The 20,311-nt window shown below is 41.2% G+C and overlaps 1 protein-coding gene across 2 annotated transcripts in view; it reads left to right on the top strand.

Annotated features, from left to right (window-relative positions):
• The first annotated feature begins 642 nt into the window (after window positions 1-642).
• ST8SIA1 (ST8 alpha-N-acetyl-neuraminide alpha-2,8-sialyltransferase 1) overlaps window positions 643-20,311 on the top strand; it is a 136,794-nt gene continuing 117,125 nt past the window's right edge. Inside the window, exon 1 of one of the 2 annotated variants that reach the window (XM_003906102.5) lies at window positions 643-1,366. In XM_003906102.5, the coding sequence (XP_003906151.1) occupies window positions 1,131-1,366 (236 nt within the window). In that variant the 5' untranslated portion in view covers window positions 643-1,130. The remainder of the gene's footprint in view (window positions 1,367-20,311) is intronic. The other variant, XM_017945719.2, reaches the window with a different exon arrangement.

The raw sequence follows: 20,311 nt of genomic DNA, 5'->3' as shown, positions 1-20,311 counted from the left end.
CTTGCGCCCGTGAACGTGTGTGTGTGTGTGTGTGTGTGTGTGTGCGCGCGCGCGCGCGCGCGCACACGGGCCGCGGCTACGGGACCGGCTAATGGGGGTGGGGGCCCAGGAAGGAATAAATCTCCGCCAGCCTCCTCGCGCCTGGCTGCGGGTTAATATCCAACCAGTCAGAGAAAGACAAGGGTGACGGCAGCAGGGTGACAGCCCGGGCACACCGGCCGCGTGTCAAAGGGTCAGGATATTAGCCAGTCTCCGCCGCACTCAGGGACTGATATATTTCTACTGGCGGGGGCTGTTGTTTTTTATTGTCTGCCGTTATCTCCAGGGCACGAGTGAGGGGTGCGCGCTCTGGGCGAGTGTCGCGGCTCGGATCGGGTCGAAAGAGGCAATTTTGCGGGTGGGGGAGGGAGGGGGAGACCTTGATTTCCACCAATCCCCGGGCGTTTGTCTGCGAAGTCCAGGGCGCAGCGGAAGGCTGCGGCGCGCCGCTGAATTAACTGATGAGAGCGAGTTCTTTTCTTCTCCGGGAGGGGTGGAGAGCGAGGGTCCTGGCGGGGGAGGCGGAGGAGCCCGGGGCAGGATAGCGGTCCCGGGCCGCCGTGGAAATTTCCAAGGACTTGGCGCGGCGCAGAGAGCGCGTCTGGGGGGGTTGCCTGGCGGCGCAGTAGCGCGGGAGGCGGCGAAGGGCGCAGGAGCATCGCTTGGAAGGGGACAAGGGGACGCCACCGGCCAAATGTCTGGGAGAGAGCCGAGCCTTTTCCCGGACCCTCGCCGAGGGCGACCGTGATGCGGCAGAACCCGCCGGAGCGACTCGCCGCCACCGCTGTCTGCGCTCTCGGAGACTCCAGCGCCCGCCTTCTGCAGGGGAAGCGACCATGGCCATAGATCGTGACTTGCCCCCCAGCCGCTTCCCCTAGAAAGAAATTCTTGGAAAAGTTGCATTTAAAAAAATCCTTGCGCGGACCTTTGGGGCCGACGGGGCAGAAGAAGCGTGCGTGCGTTTGCAAGCAAGAGAACGAAAGGTGTGTGTGCATGGGGGGCCGGCGGTGGGAGACCCTCCGCTGCCACTTCGCCTAGCTTTGTGCTGAGGCCCCGGCCCCGGCCCCTGCCCCTGGGACGCCGGGGCTGCGATGAGCCCCTGCGGGCGGGCCCGGCGACAAACGTCCAGAGGGGCCATGGCTGTACTGGCGTGGAAGTTCCCGCGGACCCGGCTGCCCATGGGAGCCAGTGCCCTCTGTGTCGTGGTCCTCTGTTGGCTCTACATCTTTCCCGTCTACCGGCTGCCCAACGAGAAGGAGATCGTGCAGGGTGTGCTGCAACAGGGCACCGCGTGGAGGAGGAACCAGACCGCGGCCAGAGCGTTCAGGTACTCCTGCCCTCGCGGCTCATCCCCTCTAGCGTCCTTTCCTCCCCTAGTGCAGAGGACAGGGTCACCGGCGAGGACCGCCTCGCACCGCCTCGCAGAGGCATCCCTTTCATCCGCTCTTCCGTGTCCTTTCCCTCCACTTGTGCCATTCCCAACCTGGAGACTTTAGTTAGGGTCCCTTCCCCACCCCTGACCCCCAGAGATGTGCAGACACTTGCCTTGCGCAGGTAAAGACTCGACGCATTTCTTCAGAAAGCGGAGTTTTATTTAACAATTTACGGATAAACAGAGGGAAGGAGAACCCAGGATAACTTAGTCTTTTGCACTTAATGAGAATCTATCTCTTGGGCTCTGCAGACATTTGAAGCTGTAGGGAACAAGAAGCAGGTAAAAGGCATCTCCCCGAGGTGAGGTGCACAGTTGGTAACATAAATCCCCAACGTCGGAGTGATGGGTAGTGGACACATGGACGGATCCCGCAGCTTTGCGCAGTGTGCCCACAGCAAATGCATAGTACTGACTGACGTCCTACTAAGAGATTATCGATACTGTGCAATTTTTGTGTTGAAACGTCAAACAACTTTCTAGTATTATTATCTCATCTTATTGACCACAAATTGATTCTTCAGAAGGATGAGTAACTTCCCCCAAGGTCATTACTTTTGACCTGTGGGTGCTGGATTTTTCATCACTTAAAGCTTCAAAGCTCCCAGCTCTTTTTATTGGCTTAGACTGTGGATGCCTCTGGAAGATGGGAGATGTACTTTAAGTAGGCACCTGAAGTCAGAAAACAAACGAAATCCCCAAGCCAGGTTGGAAATCAGAACTCTGAGGATCACTCAGAGGTTGTAGATCCGCTTCCTTTCCGGGAATTTTAGATTGAATGTCTAAAAATAAGTTACGGCAGCAGGGGTTGTGTAGTTAGATTGGAGGGAAGGCAGAGCTGCTTCCCCTTCCTCTCCACCTCCCCAGGCATGTTGAGGGAACATACGGGTGCTTCCACCACTGCCTGGTGCCCCTTTCACCTTTAGTCCCTGGGGCTGAAGATGCTGCCGTTGGCTTCTTCCTGTGATTGTAGTGGTCTGGGTGGTTGGAAATGCTCCCCTCTGCTCTGCAGAGGATCTTTCTAATCAGTGCAGGGGCAGGTGAGTTCTCATGTAAACATTTTTCACTACAGTTATTTACAAATATTCAGGAGCATCTATACATTTTTAAAAACTTTTTAAACATATGGTTTCCTTCTCCTTCTGAGGCCTCCTCCTGGAAAGAGGGTTAAAAAGATAACAGAGCCAATTTGTTTAGAGGAAGGCAACTGCATTCTCCTTGGAAGGCAGGATTTTCCTTCTGTTTTTTTAGAACTCTACCATCATTGAATTTAAAAATAACTCCACTCTTTCTAAAAGTATATAAGGGTTAATTTTTTCTTTCCTTCACAGTATTGATTGTGGGACTCAAAAGCAGGCACAGGCATCACATCCAGCAATTATTTTCCCTAAAGACAGAAAGCACTTTCATTTCAAGTGATCTAAGGAAATGAGTTAAGAACTTCCCATTGGTTTGCAGTGAAAGAGTCTATTTTTTTAATATAGGAGGAGGAATAATGAAGCCCTGTTAGAGGATAGATTTCTTGTTAGAGGACACAATCAAGTGGAAAATGCTTCATATTCTGAGAAACACAGGCTGATAGTTTCTGAGACACATTTGTTCCTTGCTTTCTGTAGCCTGGAGTAATCTTCAGTGTGTTTGGATGTTATTTGATCTGGTCTTTATGTGCAGGGAATTACTTATTAAAATCCATACACTATAAAAACGACCTAAACACATATCCCTCAAAGTTAGTGGCTGTAAAACCATGTAAAAGGCACCATTGCTTATTGAAATAAGTTTGAGCTTCAGAGTAGAATTCTGAATTTGTACACTGAGTATGCTGTGACTAGATAAACAGCAGAGAATCTTTGGCAAGTTACTATATTTTTCGAGTCCTGGCTTTCTTGTTTATCTATATTGCAGAGTTGTTAGAAGGTTTAAATTTTTAATAAAAACTGATGCCAAGTATCTGGTACATTGTGTACCCAGAAAATGGTTGCTTTATAATTGTTATAAATTATAATTTCTGGTATATGTTACAACATAAATAAGGAAATCTGGTCAGCCCATGAGAATTTGGAATGTTTCTCCTGCCAGATTTACAGGTAAACATTATTGGTCCTTACCCCTCTCCCCAACCACGTACACTTATGCTAATGAACAGGGACAAGACATTTTGAAAGGTAGGAGAAGTTTCATAGCTTGAGTTAATCATTTTTTTACATGCGCATTTAATGTTCTTTCACATTTGGATTGTTAGTATATGGCAGTAGTGTTTATTTGTTAAATATTAGACCGGTCAGTCAGAAGCCATGATCATGTTGAGGAGACACAACTTTGACAAACAAGCATCTGTTTTTCTCCAGTCTGAAACATCTTCTGCATAAATACGAATATATGCACACAAATGCACAAGGTGCACTTATATGTAGAGTTTTATGTGAATTTATTCACAAATCATGGAATGGTGTCATATATGTGTAAAAATATATATGTATATAAATATGTAAATACAAACATTTGCAATCAGTCAATTGACCAATACTTCATGAGTGACTACTCTGCATCAGATACGTGTTAGGCCTTAGGGGATTGCAGTGAATAGAATGGATAGATTGCCTCCTCTAACAACTTGCCTCCTAGTAGAGGATGATTGACACACAATTAAATAAATACGATGACAACATACGGTTAAATTGTATGAAGAGAAAAGAGAGTGTTTCCCTATGTTTATAAACACCAAAATTTAAGATTTTATTTTGCCCTCTGTGCTTCCATTTACTTTCGTAATTTTCTTCTTCTTCTAGCTCAGTACTTGATATGTACTGAATTCTCGGAGGAGAACCTTGTCAAATTGCATAGGAGATGGCAGGAAGAAAGTAAGAAAGCTGTAAGAGTTTTGAACAGAACAGGAAGTTTTCCTAATGTTTATGTGGTGATAGAAAGATAAAGGAATCAATAGAACTTATTATAGAAACTTTCTTAATTCTTGTTGCTTTTGATTAAGTGATATTGTGGGAAGTGCCAAACCAAAGTAGTGTTTGTTTCTTCCTTCAGACCCTCACCCATTTCATTTGCTCCTCAGAAATGAACCTGAACTCAGAATTTATGTGCACGGCTTTATTCTTGGCACCTGACATGGTAACAATAATAGTAACAATTAAACTAGCAAGTTAGTAGGTGCTTATTATCTGCCTGACACTATGCTAGTATGTATTGTCTCATTTAATCCTCATAAGAATCTTGTATAAATGGATATATCATTATCCACTTTTATGAAAATGAACATGCCCTGGTCTTCAAGGGAGTTGCTATAATCCCATGGAAGAGACAGATAATGTATATAATTAACTAACTGGAAACAGGGCCATCAAAGAGAGGAAACATAGCAGAGTGAAAACGTTATGGATTTGGGAGCTGTCAGAACATGGTTGGAATTCTGGCTGTATCCCTTTCCAGTTGTGCAATCATTGGTAAGTCCAACACTCAGAGCTTTAGTTCCTCGATTTGTAAATTGGGGCTTGTAAGAATGTCTTACAAGTTTCTGGTGAAAACTACATGATAGCATATAGACAGCACCTGGAATGATGCTTGCCACCTATCTCTGTTTAATACGTGATTGTTGTAACAACAGAAACACCAGTGAATGCTGGGGACGTTCCCACAACATGACATTTAATTCTACTGAAGGGAGGGAAATCGGGTTTCAGAGAGGAGGTGGTGCTTGGAGTAAGCCTCCAAGGATGGTAGGGTGGCATCGTGGTAAGAGGTGAGGATAGAAGTATATGCCAGGCAGAGAGAACAGCAAAGATCAAGGCGGAGAGATTTAGAAGTGCCTGGTGTGTTTACTGTATGGAAAGTTATTAAGTCACCCATGGAGACCACCATAGAAAAGTAGGCTGGATGGTAAGACGAAGCCAGGAATTTTTGAATGTATTTAAGGTGTGGCTCATTAGAAATGGACAAACATCAAGGATCTAATGGTACTGGCTGCATGTTAGCTATCAGCAGAGATGGCACATCACTGTTACCAGTGGGTTTGGGGAATAGAATAGAGGTTAATACAGTGAAGTGGTTGTTTTGAAAATTCTATCGACTCATTGGGTGGTAACCATTACTCTAAGCAGTCAAGTTCTTTCTTTTTCAAAATTCTGAACAAATGACTACTTTCAGCAGTTCCACCTTTATGTGGCCTCTTTTATTTCCCTATTTTTGAATAGGGATGTTAAAAGCTCAGAAATTTCCATAATTGTCCTGGTGGCAGGAGAAGGGCATTGGGAGTGGAGGGGATGAACGTAAGTGCAGCCATCTGTACGGATAAAATGTAAGTTTGGTGTTTGAAAGTTGGAGATTTATGGAATTCACTTTGAAAAGGTAGTTTAGGAAAAAGAGGGTTTAATAAGTTTTGGTGCTCAAGAAAATAGGCTACAGTTATGTTGCAAATTTACAAATGTGGAAAAAAATCTCATCAGCAATCATCGCAATAGCAAAAATCAATCACTAACATTTATTGGATACATAAGATATACCAGGCCCAGGTCTTAGCACTTATATATGTGTTTTCCCCCAAAGCAACCTTATAAAGTAGGTTTGTGTATGTTCCTGGTTTTACAGATGAGGATATGGAGGTTTAGAGAGATCCATGAACAAAATGATGGAGTTTGATTTCCAACCTGGAGCTATTTAATTCTAAACCTCATGCTTGTTCCCTGCTAATTTTGGATAAATGAAGCAATGCTGTATACATTTCTCTCATGATTTGGCTCTGATTACTTCTCCAATGTCATCTTTCACCAGTTTTTCTTTTTATTCTTTGCTAATATTGGAATAATTACGGTTCCTGAAATAGGCCAGGCTATATTGGGTTTGCTCGAGCCATCTCCTCCACCTGGAATGACTTGACTTTAGGCCACATCTTCCTGCCTTTCACCTGGCCAGTTCCTTCTCATCTATTGACAGTGCATTACAGTGCTTAAGAGCAAAGGTTCTGAAGTCAGCTGTGTTCAAATCCTGATTCCATCACTTGCTGTGTTGTTGAGCAAATCAGCCTTCATTGCTCATTTCTCTATCCGTAAAATGAGGCTTCTTAAAGGATTGTTCTAAGAATTAGAATTGATAATGTGTTTAAAATGCTTAGAACTATTTCCAGCATATAATTAATGCTCAGACTTATTAGTTCTCCTCAAGGTGGCTTCCCTTACTCCTTCCTCCCTTCCCAGGCTGTGCTTAGAAGCTTCTCCTCTCTGTTGTCTTTATACCATGCACATATGATTGTAATCCTTTCAATTATTCTAAATACCTACTACTCTGTGTCTACCGCTATTACTATAGGATAGGAGATGCTGGGTCTGTAGCTGTGAACTGAACAAAATTTCTACTTTCTTGGAATTTATAGGATAATGATGACAGACAGAAAATAAACAGAGAAATATACAAATGACTGGTAGTGACAGGTGCATTAATCATGACGTATTAAAAATATGAGTGCACTTGCCTGCCTTCCCTGCTAAATTTTAAGTTTCTCACAGACAGGAACTGTGCCTCATTCATAGTTGCATTCCCAGAGCCCAGCATGGTCCCTGGTACACTACCTTTTGCTTAGATATTATGTGAATGAATGTTTAGGAAGGTGTGGAACCAGATAGCCACCCAATCGGTCAACAGATATTTAATGAGACCTACTGTGTGTCCAGCACGATGTTCGGCAGTGTAGCAGATCAGAGGAGTAAGCATCCTTTATATTCTCAAAGAGCTCTTACTCTAGAGCAGAGGTTCTTAGTTTCAACCCTCCTGACATTTTAGGCTGCATACTGCTTTGTTGTGGAGTGCCGTCCGGGCACATTGTAGAATGTTTAGCAGCATCCCTGGCGTCTGTCCACTAAATGAGACAACCAACTATGTCTCCAGAGTTGGCAAAATACCCCCTGGGGGGAAAAGTGCCCCTGACTGAGAACCACTGATTTGCAGGAACAAAATCTGCCCAATCGACAGGATTTAAGAAACCTTGAAAGTATGCGTAATTAAGAACTAAAATTGGAAACTACAGTATAAATGCTTTGACTGTTTAGAGAAAGGAGCTGTCTCTGTGGGCTCAAGTTGTTGGAGAAGGCCTCCTGGAAGAGGACTGAATGAACTGTACTTGACAGATAGGTCTTGGTTAGGGAAGGGTCAGGAGAGGGGAGGCGTTTTAGGATATTTATATAAGCAACCGTCTCTGTTGAAAGTATATGTAAGAGCTGTTTAAGATTTTCATGAATGTTCCCCTTAATCCCTGGTGAGAGGGGTCCATGCTCTGTGCGCTATACTTTAAGGGGCCACATCCTTCTTTTTCTCTGGTTTCACCCTTTCTCAATGAGGCAGGGTGTTAATGGGACCTTTCTAGACCCTGAAATTTCCTGCCCAAATGACCCCAGTCTACTTCCACAGCCTGCCTGCCTGCGTGGGGCATTTTCCCCAATCTTCTTCCTGAGACTGGCTTGCCCCCTGGTGTGTACAATCCTAGGCCACACATCAGAGAGGGCAAGGGACGGCTAAGGGACAGCTCTTTGAGGGAGACGTTGTGGAAGGAACTTTGATATGGGGCTGTGGAGCCGACATATGCACGTAGTATAGGCTTGCCCTGTGTCCCCAAGTTGCAGGACCAAACTTCCTGCATTTCAGGAGTCTAAATGTGAATCTGGCATTCCAGATTGTTTTGCAAGTTTATTTTTCCAGGGAGAAGAATAGAACATGTTTTATCGGTTTGTTGCTTTGATGATAACTTCTCAATATTAGATACAGTTGTACTTTTGTTCTCTGCCTTGCAAATGGAGGTGGTTGGAGAGTTTTGGTCTGTACTGTATAATCAATACTCAAGTGAAAAATTATAGTGGGTTTTTTGTAACTTGGGAGTCTGTCAGTCTTCATCTGAAGGCAGAGTGTTTTAGGAAACTAGTTGGATCAATTGAATAATTATGTAAGTTACTATAGAGTGTGGTCAGTTAGTCTTTTGACAAAGTTGTGAGTCATCTTGGAAATAATGATACTACACATCATTAATGCACTCTCTCATGATGGATTTGATAGACTTCTGGTAAAATAATCTATTTTAGCTTCTCATTCTGACCTGGCTCTATCAGGAGCGGTGTGACCTTGGGCAAGTTACTAACCTCTCTGTACCTTTGTTGCATCATCTGAAAGATGAGTATCATGGGCTAATCTACTTCATAGGTTTGTGATGATAATTAAACCAGATAACAAATGTAGAATCCATAGCCATCCTCACCTGGCTGGGTGGGATGACAGGAAGCTTGTTCTCACCTGGAAAATGTCTGGACTTTGGAGTCCCAGAGATCAGGATCTTATCTTGGTTCTGTCATTTATCAACCTTGTGACATTGAAAAATTTACTCGGTCTTGCTGAGCCTTAGCTGCAGGTGGCAATAGTTACCTTGAGAGGATTAGTTGTTGGATAATTGCTAATTATTAGTCCATAATGAGGAGAAAGTCCATGCCTTTGGACACATTCTGTGCCTATTAATTGCACTTCCTGTAAAAGAATATCTGACAATGAAATGTGACCTTGTGACACACCCTCTTTTTTCACAGAATTAGTGCTGAGGGTGCTGTACTGTGGCCTGAAAAATTTTATGGAAGACAGGAGAGCCCAGCAATCAATCAACTGATTTCAATCGTTCAACCACATTTCCTGAATGTCTACCATGTACCAGTTAGGTGCTGGCAATACAGTGATGAATACAAGAATGTGGTCCTGGATTTGATAAAATTTATAATCTAATTAACAGCAGTTCTTCCATATCTGTGGGTTTGTTTTCCGTGGTTTCAGTTGTCCATGGTTAATTTGGTCCAACAACATTAAATGGAAATTCCAGAAATAATTCGTAAGTCTTAAGTTGTGCTCTGTTTTGAGTAGTGTAATGAGATCTTGCTTTGTCCCACTGCATCTTGCTTGGGATGTGAATCTTCCCTTTGGTCAGCGTCTCCACACTGTTGACACTTGCTGCCCATGAGTCATTTAATATCCATCTTGGTTGTGGGATCACCATGCTTGTGTTCAAGGAACACCTATTTTACTTTACCAATGGCCCCAAAATGCAAGAGTGATGATGCAGGTATATTGTTATAATTGTTCTATTTTATTATTGCTATTATTGTTAATCTCTTACTGTGCCTAATTTATACATCAAATTTTATCATAGGCATGTATGTATAGGAAAAATAGGAAAAAACGGTATACAGGGCTTGGTACCATCTGAAGTTTCAGACATCCACTGGGGGTCTTGAAATGTGTCCTCCACAGATAAGAGGAGATTCCTAGGTTCATTCTTTAAATCAGTAAGGAACTGAGTAACGTGGGGTTCCAAGTCTTACAGTTTGACTGTTTTGGATAATGATAATGAGCTTTGAAGGAATCGATTTTTTCCTCTTTCTGTTGAACTGTGTTCTAGCTATGGCATTGCATGAGAAGGAAGCAGCCAAGACCGTAAGAGCTGTGTCACTCTAATTAGGTGCCAGGAGGAAGTGGAAATGAATTCAGAACCACACATTCTCCATTTTTCAGATCTTAAACACAGAAGACACTACCAGAGATTTCCAGGTGACCACAATGAGAAAAGGGACTTTTGTCCCACTGTGTCTTGCCTGGGATGTGAAATCTTTAGTTTGTTTCCATTATTGATAAAATAAACATATATAGTACATGATTTTATGTTCCCCATGTTCATTTAAATAATTCATAGTGTTTATTATTTGTCTGATTTTGGAAAGAATACATATTTACTATAGAAAATTTTTAAATATAATAAAAAGAAGAAAAAGCCTGCTCAAATTCCCTCACTCAGAAGTACTCATTGTAAACAGTCTCTTTTATGTATGTTTGTTTGTATGTGTGTATTTCTAAATTGTATGTATTTTGTATATTTAATTTTACATCCTCTTTTATTCACTCAAAATTATACCTTTAGTATTTTCTCATATAATTAATTTTTAATTTACAAACTTGTGAAAAAATAGCTTTATAATTTTTTATTTTGGAAAAATAATTATTTATTTTCCAAGTATTACCATAAAAATACTTTTAAAAAGATTGTTTATGCTGCTGACAAATTTACATTAGACTTTTTTTCTTTAATGATTTCTTCATATGTATTTGTTGTATAGCTGAGCATAGGAAATTAAAAAGCCTCTTTAAAGATCTGTACTTTCTCAAGGTTGATATTTAAAGGATAAAAGCAACACTATTTTCATTTGTAAAAGTAATTGACATTTAACAAACATCGCTAATATTTTGGTTTATGTTCTTCTGGATCATTCAATGCCAATGTGTGTATAAATGAAACAAAAATATAATGAATTTGACAGTACATTGCAAATATTTTTCTAGTAGTAGTATATGCAATCTACATTATCTCTTCTAATGACTCTAAGATTTTCTATTGTTAGGATAGATACAAATGTATTTAATTAATCTACTGTTATTGGATATTTATGTTGCAATTTCTCACTTTTATGAATAATGATGTGGTGACCATCCTTTTGTGTACATCTTAAACACGTGCTTATAGCTTTCTAGAATTAATGTTTTCACATTTTAATTTGAAGTGCCAATTCTTTTTTTAAAAATCTTTTTAAAATTTTTGTTCCTTGAGTTTATTCACTTAAAATGAATGCTACTGCAAGCATTTCTTCCGTGCCATTAAACATTAGCCCAGACATACATTTCAAAGTTTGCATAATTTTCTGTCATATGAGTATCATTAAATGTATTTAACCAATGATCTTTGTCAGAAATTTAGTTTATTTACTATTTTATGATCATGAATAACACTGTCATTTTATGACTTTAAGTTGACTTAATTCTATGTTGGTTTTTTTCTTTCCTTTTTTTTTTTCAACTTTTATTTTAAGTTCAGGGGTACATGTGCAGGATATGCAGGTTTGTTTCATAGGTAAACATGTGCCATAGTGGTTTACTCCACATATCATCCCATTACCCAGGTATTAAGCCCAGCATTCATTAGCTATTCTTCCTGATGCTCCTTCTTCCCTCACCCCACCCCCGACAGGTGTGGTGTTGTTCCTGCCCATGTGTCCATGTGTTCTTATCGATCAGCTCTCACTTATAAGTGAGAACATGCGGTGTTTGGTTTTCTGTTCCTGGGTTAGTTTGCTGAGAATAATGGCTTCCAACTCCATCCATGTCCCTGCAAAGGATATGATCTCATTCCTTTTTATGGCTGCATAGTATTCCATGGTGTATATGTGCCACATTTTCTTCATCCAGTCTATCATTGATGGGCTTTTGGGTTGATTCCATGTCTTTGCTATTGTGAATAGTGCTGCAGTGAACGTATGCATGCATGTATCTTTATAATGGAATGATTTATATTTCTTTGGGTTTATACCCAGTAATGGGATTACTGGGTCAAGTGGTATTTCGGCCTCTAGGTCTTTGAGGAATTGTCACACTGTCTTCCAAAATGGTGGAACTAATTTACACTCCTACCATCAGTAAACACCAATTCTTATATTTGGCATCTTTGGTTGTTCATAGAGAATCTTTGGCTTTGGCTAAGTGCAGATTTGGGGTTTTTCCCTCTTTCAGTGTGCATAGTGATTGCATAAATAGCAGACATACTGTGATTGTTAAATTAAATGATAAAATTTCCCTTAGGTGGATTTACAATAGGTCAGGCAACAAAAAAAGATCCCCATACAACTGGATATGTACAGTGGCAGGTAAACCTTTCATTCGGGATTGCAGAGACCCAGCTATGAGGAATTTATGTAGCACAGTGGTATATGTGCTTTTATTTTTCATGATTATCCTCTCCATTACAGTACAGTTGATAATTAGCATGGTGTTTTATCTCCATTTAAAAAGCCGTAGATTTCTTTCTTCTAGGACTTAAGCAATTAAATAAAACTGTGATTTTAAAAGGAAAATGAACTTTTACTTCATAATAAGGTAGAGATTTCAAGGTAAAAGAAAAGTGTCCTAGATAAAATGGAAATATTATGTTTAACAACTCTAATTTTAAGATTTTCCTATTTACTAAAATAAAACGTCCTCAGCATGAATCTGGAGCAGATCGTACCCACCTGGTGAAGGGTGGAGGTGTCGTAAAAAGGCACAAAAATTCCATGATAATATTTTGTTGGGTCAATATTTTGGAGGTCAGGTGTTGGTGATTGCGACGACATTGCCAGATATCATCTGTATTGTGTCCTTCTGCTCCCTTGCACCTGTGTGAAATGGCTCTACATACCGTTGCTTTGGTGCTTTGGGGCTAGAAATGAAGTCTTGTTGATATTTGTCTGTCTCAAGTCCCTGGTCACAGCCTTACTAAATGTCCAATGAGTATTGGATGAATAAAAACATCAGATTGTCTGAAAGACTGGTAGACACCTGTCTGAATACCTTTTAGGGGCAGTTTCATTTATTGTCTATTATTAAGACTCTAGGCTCTAAATAGTCACTACTAATTCATTTATTCACTCCTTCATTCCTTTATTCAACAAATACGTATTCGATGCCTTCTATGTGCCATGCACAGTGCTAGGTACTGAGAACAGAGTGATAAACCAAGAGGATGCGGGCCTTCCCCCATACAGCAAACAAGCACGCGGCACACATTGGGAAAGAAGCAGCAACATTCTCCAGTCTCTCCACTTCTTTATATGGAAGGAAAAACAAACACAGGTTTGCCTTAACTTTTCAGAACTTAGCTGTGTCTGTCTGTGTTTGATTCAGTCCAGAAAGGGCCCAAATCGCCACTCTGGTCCATTCAGTGTGGTGCCTGAATCATGACTGCGATGCCAGAGGTTTCCATCTAGTTCAGTGGTATGATATCTTTGGACTCTTGCTAACCTATGCAACATGTGAAATTCTGGAGAGGAAAGGCACTTTAAAACCTTGCTGAAAGATACATGAGCTCATGGGGGAACACAAAGCTCAATTACTGGTAGAATCAAAGAGACAGAGGCAGGCTGGCTTGGATGGGCATTGCTCACTTTGTAAGCAGCTGTTCTCAACTCAACCTGCCACCCTGCAATAGCCAAGAAGAGGAAGTGGAGGGGCCGGCAGAAAGGCTCTCTGGTGAGCTGAGTCGGTAGGCAGTGAGCTGAGTCTCAATTTGGGGTAAAAACACAGTCGCTTTATTGTTTCCTAATAACTGCTCCAACTATGGCATGTCAAATCTACCCCCTGACCCCCACGCCACACCCCAATTAGATGGCTCTAATGGGTCTCTGAACAACTTGGCCAGGTTTTACTGATTTTTTATCCACTTTGATTCTTGGGACAGTCTCACTCTGGTATTTAGCTCAGTTTTGTTTATTTTAAAGCACAATGAATATTCTGGCATCTACCACCTCCGCCTGCTCAGGCTCTAGAACCTCTAGGTGCTTACGGTGGAAGGCAAGAAGAGCATTCTCTGAGGTGGCGCCCACTCCACCCTCCTCTAGGGGCTGCTTCTTCAATTTGGGCAGGGAGGAGGGGAATATTCATAGTCCCTTTCTCTGTGGGGGGTGGCTGCTTCCATGTGAACCCTGCCTGGCTGCCCAGTCTTCTAATGGCAAAGTGTTCTGGTTCTTTCCCCTGGCGGGCAGCCTTCTTAGGTGTGGTCCTGATAAACACTCCATCCACAGGGAGATCCCCTGTCCTTGCCACGCCAAAGGGCTCTTTCTTGCCCACCCCTCTCAGCCTCACCATCTGGCTTTCCATTTCCCTTTCCACTTTCTCCATGGCTCAGGGACAGCCCTAGAAAAGATCCAGAAGTGCAGTGTCTGGTGTGCCTGGTGTCTGGTTGGTTCTGGCACCACTATTCACCACCTACCTACCTACCTACCTGCCTTCCTTCCCCCTTCCTTCCTTCCTTCCTTCTTTCCCTTCCTTCCTTCCTTCCTTCCTTCCTTCCTTCCTTCCTTCCTTCCCTTCCTTCCTTCCTTCCTTCCTTCCTTCCTTCCTCCTTCCCTCCCTCCTCTCTCTCTCTTTCTTGCTCTTTCTTTCTTTCTTTCTTTCTTTCTTTCTTTCTTTCTTTCTTTCTTTCTTTCTTTCTTTCTTTCTTTCTTTCTTTCTTTCTTTCTTTCTTTCTTTTGTCTTTCTCTCTGTGTTTCTTTTCTTTTCTTTCTTTTCGGGTCTTTCTTTGCACCCAGGCTGGAGTGCACTAGTGCAATCATAGCTCACAGCCCTGCAGGGCTCAAGCAATCCTCCTGCCTCGGCCTCCCAAGTACCGGGGACTGTAGGCCCTGCAAATTTTTAATTTTTGTCTTTGTAGAGAAGGGATCTCCCTATGTTGCCTGGGCTGATCTCGAATTCCTGGGTTCAAGCTATCCTCCGGCCTCAGCCTCACAAAGTGCTGGGATTACAGGCATGAGCCACTGCACTCGGCCCCGCTTCTTTACAGGTGATTTGCCAACACAGAAGAGGGCTAGAGGAAACTCTATCCTCTGTGTTGGAAAGCCCTTGTCTCCCCTCTCCGTGGGGGTGGAAAGGCTGTGGCCTCACCGCCAAAGTATGCTCCCAAGGCAGCTCCTTCCCTAGTATAAATCAGCAGGGTCGTACCAGGACTGGTCCTCTTAGAAAACCTGTGGAGTGGTAAACATAAAAGATGGGGTACTTAGCCTATTTTGGCCTCGAGGTGGGGCCTTGACTGTCATTCCCAGATAACAGGGAAAAATCCTCACACTTTGTTATACTTATCCCCTGGATAAGTCTTTGAACCTTCGTGAAGCTAAGTTATTGTACACTGACTAAGTTCCTTTTCTTTCTTTAAATAGATGCATTATAGATGTACATAGCTTTGAGGTACATGTGGTAATTTAATACATTCATATAATTTGTAAAGATCCAATCTGTTGTATACTGTTTCTTAAAGGATCTCTGAAAGGTCTATGTGGTACGGAAATGCTCAACTGAGTCCATTCTGTTTCATCTTGAGCAAGAAATCAAGGTTTCCCATTACAAATGAGATGCCCAAGCCCCTCACCTCCTCTTTAGGGGGTTTACCATGAATGTCTTGAACTGTCTCTTCACCATTTAGAATCACTCTTGACTGCCTTTTTAAAAATTTCCTTTTCTTCTTGCTTAGGAAGCTCATGGTCAGATCAACACACCTGGCTAAGCTAGGAGTCTTCCAAATGGGGAATGATGAATGATGCCTCTTTGGCCAGGTAGCCCCCAACCTTGATTCTCTTGGGGCCTCCCTCTTCTTCAGGGGAGGGAAGAATCCCCATTCTCAACAGGTTCTTCTTGCTCCCAATTTTCCCCCAAACGCCAAGGTGAGGGGCAATTATAGTGGTGGTGCTGGACTGCCAATCAGACTCTTCCTCCAGCCCTGTTGATGGACATATGTCCAGGGGCTCTCCCAACTCATGCAGGATACTCAGCAGCTGCGTCTCCAGCCTTGGACTTCAACCATAATTCCAGCGTAAAATCCCACTGAGCATTCTGTTACAAAAGGAAAGAACCAATAAAGAAGCCAGAAGATTGCTCCTTGTGTATCAAATGTCAAGGTTTATAACTTATAAGTAGTCCAAAAAATTCTCTTTGGACTTTTAAAATAGAGATGCAATATGGAAAATTAAGTTCAGACTTAATGAACATTTATTGAGTACCAACTGTGTGCAAGCACTGTGCTAGATGCTTTAATGCAGCTTTTATCAGTCAATTTAACCCTAGATCAGCTCCATTTTTTAGACAATAATGATGATATTTTCAGTAATAGAATTCCTATTTATTTATTTTGTGTCTGCCATATGCCAGGCACTATTTTCAGCACCCTACACAGTGTTATCATTTAACACTTGCAAATGCAAAATGAAGAAGATATTATTATACTTATTTTACAAAGAAACAGGCTGTGAACAATGATTTGCCTAAGGGCAGTTAGACAGTCAGTGGTGCACAGGGCTAGCATTTAATGAATACTTACTATGCGTCAACTCCTCTTTTACGGATGTTTGTGGTTGTTAAGATCATCCTTTTCTTGATGGAGAAACTGAGCCACAAAGAGCAGAAGGACCTTGGTTAGGGTTACACAGTTAGAAAATGGTCTGTCTGGCTCCAGGACTTGCAAACTTCCTTACTGTGCTGAACCTTTGCAGTAAGATCCACATTCACATTCAGGGGTTCAAGTCAAAGCCTGATAGCTCCTTATATTGCAGTGTCTTCCCGCAAGGGAATGAATCGCAAATGATAAAACTTCATTCCATATACCTGAATTAACACTTTATTCTATTTTGCTATTGTTAGAATCAAAGGCTGTTTATATCACCCATTCCTCAAGAGCCCTACAAATAAAGCAGTGAGGAAGGAGGATGTCTCTTTTTTTCCTCTCTCTGCCTGACATCTCTGATTCATCCCAGTGGCTTAGCTTGGGAAGGAGGTGGGGAAAAGAGGGGGAAGGAGGATGTGTGTTTTTTTCCCCTTTCTGCCTAACATCTCTGATTCATCCTAGTGGCTTAGCTTTAGGATTGTTTGCTCTCTTAACTATCTAGCTCTCACAGCCCACTTGCTTAATTTCCCCTTTTAATCTGTAAGGTGGAAGCCTAGAAAAGATGCCAGCCATACTACAGTCAGGGAAACTATGGCCTGTACAACTGAGAAACAGGAGAGGAGCAATGAATCTTGTGGAGACTTATTCTGCGCACCCAAAAAGGGCAGTGATTCTTTCATTTCTCTCTATTGCTCAAATCTCCATGGACTTTCCTTTTGGCTACATTCACTGTCTCTGAAGTGGAATCTATGTGATAATGTTTTGAGTTATTCAGAAAGAGAATCCAATGTGTATTTTTTAATTAAAATAATGTACTTGTATTATGCAAGTGTATTAATCAAACATAAAAGTCTTATCAGGCTTATTTCCTAGAGATAAACAATGTGAATATTTTGATGTCTGTTCTTCCAGATATTTTCCTATTTAGAGTATAATTCATTATTTAAACTGGGATACCTGAGATAAAATGCTATAATTATGCCAGGACAACAGGCACAAACTAAGACTATTTTCAACAAACTGAGGTATATAATCTCCTTAGTGTGCATGAATTTTTACAGCTATATCTACAGAAATATCTAGATACACTCAACATGTGTTATATGTGGTGATGTACAACCTCTAAGATGGCTCCCAGTGATCTCCACTCCTGGTATTCATGCCCTTGTGTCACCCTCTGCTTCCGAGTGGAGGCTGCGTTTAGTGACTCACTACTGGAATAGAATAGGATACTATGGAAGAGATGGCATGGCACTTCAGAGATTAGGTTATGAAAAGACCATGGCTTCCATGTTGAGTGCCCTCGTTCTCTCCCTATTGGATCACTCGCTCTGGGGGAAGCCAGCTGCCATGCTATGAGGCCACTCAGGCAGTCTGTGGAGAGACCCTTGTGCCAAAAAACTGTGGTTCTGGTTGATAGCTAGTGAGGAACTGAGGCCACCGACAACCACATAAGTGAACTAGGAAGCAGGTCCTTTAGCTTCTGATGACTGCAACCCCAGCAGACAGCTTGACTGCAACTTCATGAGAGACCTTGAGCTAGAGCCCTCCAGCTGAGATACTCCTGGCCGTCACAAACTATGTGAGAAAGTAAGTCTTGGCTGTTTTAAGCTGCTACGTTTGTGGTAATTTGTTATATCATAACAGATAACTCATCCACATTTATTAAATAAAAAATCAAATCACATAATAAATTGTTTTTAACAATATCCTCCTTTCCACCCACAACATCTATCAGTAGATACCTCACTTAGTATGTGTAGTACAAAGCAATACTATTTTTTTTTTAATAGATAAAATGTAAAATTATTTTAGGGTTGACCGTAATGTTTCTCCTTTCCTTTTCTTTAAATTAAAAAAATGCCTTAAAAATCCTTGGAAATATGTTTTGTGCTCCTGCAATTATCGCCACAGGGTAGCTTCTTAAAGGAAAGATTTCCGGGTCATGAGACAGCACATTTAAGATTTCCGGGTCATGAGACAGCACATTTAGATTTACACTGATATTTATGAATTATGTTCCAATTGAAGTCATCTGTTTTGTGGCCAAGAGTGTCTGAGAAAGCCTGTTTGTTTTTCCAATACTGAATGTTATCAACTTTAAATAATTTTGCCAGTATATAGGTGAAAAAGTATAATTGTATTGATGAGTGAGACTGAGCTCTCTTTTACCTATGCATTATTATCTCTGTGGATTTTGTCTTCTGTGAGGGGCACATTCATGTCTCTTGGACACTTTCTTCTTGGGTGGTTCATCTTTTCTTTTTTGATACTAAGTGTTCCTTATTTCTTAAGGGACTGTAGCAGACGTTTTTGTCACATCTGTTGCAAATATTTTTCTCAGTTTGTCTTATGACTGCTTACGTTCATGTTTGAATTTTTTTCCCATAACGACTTTAAAAATTATCAGGCAATCAACCTCATCAGTTTTTTCTTTTATAGCTTTTGAGCCTTCATGTCATGAATCGTGCAGCCCAAAACATTTTCATCTGGTATTTTTATGATTTAACTTTTTGCATCTAAATTTGAGATCTATCTGTGATTTGTTTTAGTATAGTGAGGTAGAGATCCAACTTTTTCCGCCAGATGTTCTAGCATCATTACTGAAACAAAAACAAAAACAAAAATTCACCTCTCCCCACTAATTTGTAATGCCAAGTTCATCCATTCTAGATAATCCGATATGTGTGGGTCTATTTCAGAAGTCCCACTTTTCTTCCATAGTTGTGTCTCACTTGTTCTTTTCTAAAGTCATACCATAGCTTTATAGTATATTTTAATATATGCTGGGCCAATCACTGTTTCTTTGTCAGAATTTTCTTTGCTATTGTGTCATATTTTTCTCTCAGATACAATTAAGATTGTTTTACAAGTTCAAATGATTCCTGTTGAGATTTTTTATTTGAATTTCACTCATTTATAAATGATTATTAAGAACTGAAACTTCTCGTTTACGAATATTTACTTGTATATTTAATTCTTATTTTATTTTCCTAAACAGAGTATTTAGTTTTTTTAAAATTCTATCTTTTTAAAATATTTAATTTAATTTTATTTTAAGTTCTGGGCTACATGTGCAGGATATGCCGGTTTGTTACATAGGTAAACGTGTGCCATAGTGGTTTGCTGTACCTATGAACCCATCACCTAGGTTTGAAGCCCCACAGGCATTAGCTATTTATCCTGGTGGACTTTTGACTCCAAGAACAATTTTTTCACCACACAGCATTGCCTCTCTGTGAGGGTTTTTTTTTTTGTTGTTGTTGTTGTTGTTTTTTTTTTTACATTAAGGGGTTTGTGAATGTATTTATTTGCTTGCCCTAACTACTCTTATCTCTTCTGGATTGTTCAGAGGTGTTTAGTTCCCTCCTTACTCCAAGGTTTGCTGCTGCATATTCTCCTCTCCTCTTGCCCTTCAGTATAGGCCCTTGGTTTGAAAGGAAACACAGCTCACTGTGAGATGCTTAAATCAAAAGAATCCGGTTTCTGGAAATGTCATTATTTTAGGAGGGAGCACGGGAGGTAGAGAAGGAAAATAGTTTAGATTCTTGTGGGGAAATGGAAAGCAAGAGGCAAAATAGATGTTCTGTTCAGAAAGGAAGTTTCTCTAGGTTTTAAAAATCAGTATGTGTTAATTTTGCTATATTTTCTCTAGCAGTGGGATTATTGCATGAATCTTACTGGTAGAAAGAATGGTTGCTCTAAACCAAGTCCTCTGTCAGTAAAGCACAGGTCTGTGATGGGTGGTTGGGATGGGGATGAATAAGGAGTAGGAAAAATGACAGAAATAGATGCTTCTTATTTGCAAGTGATAGAATTTACAACTCTGTTTAGCACTTTTTTTTTTTTTAATTCAACGAGTC

This window comes from Papio anubis, chromosome 9 (assembly GCF_008728515.1).
Source record: "Papio anubis isolate 15944 chromosome 9, Panubis1.0, whole genome shotgun sequence".
Lineage (NCBI taxonomy): Eukaryota > Metazoa > Chordata > Mammalia > Primates > Cercopithecidae > Papio > Papio anubis.
The sequence above is the reverse complement of the archived record's forward strand: the minus strand, read 5'-3'. Positions and strand labels throughout refer to the sequence as shown.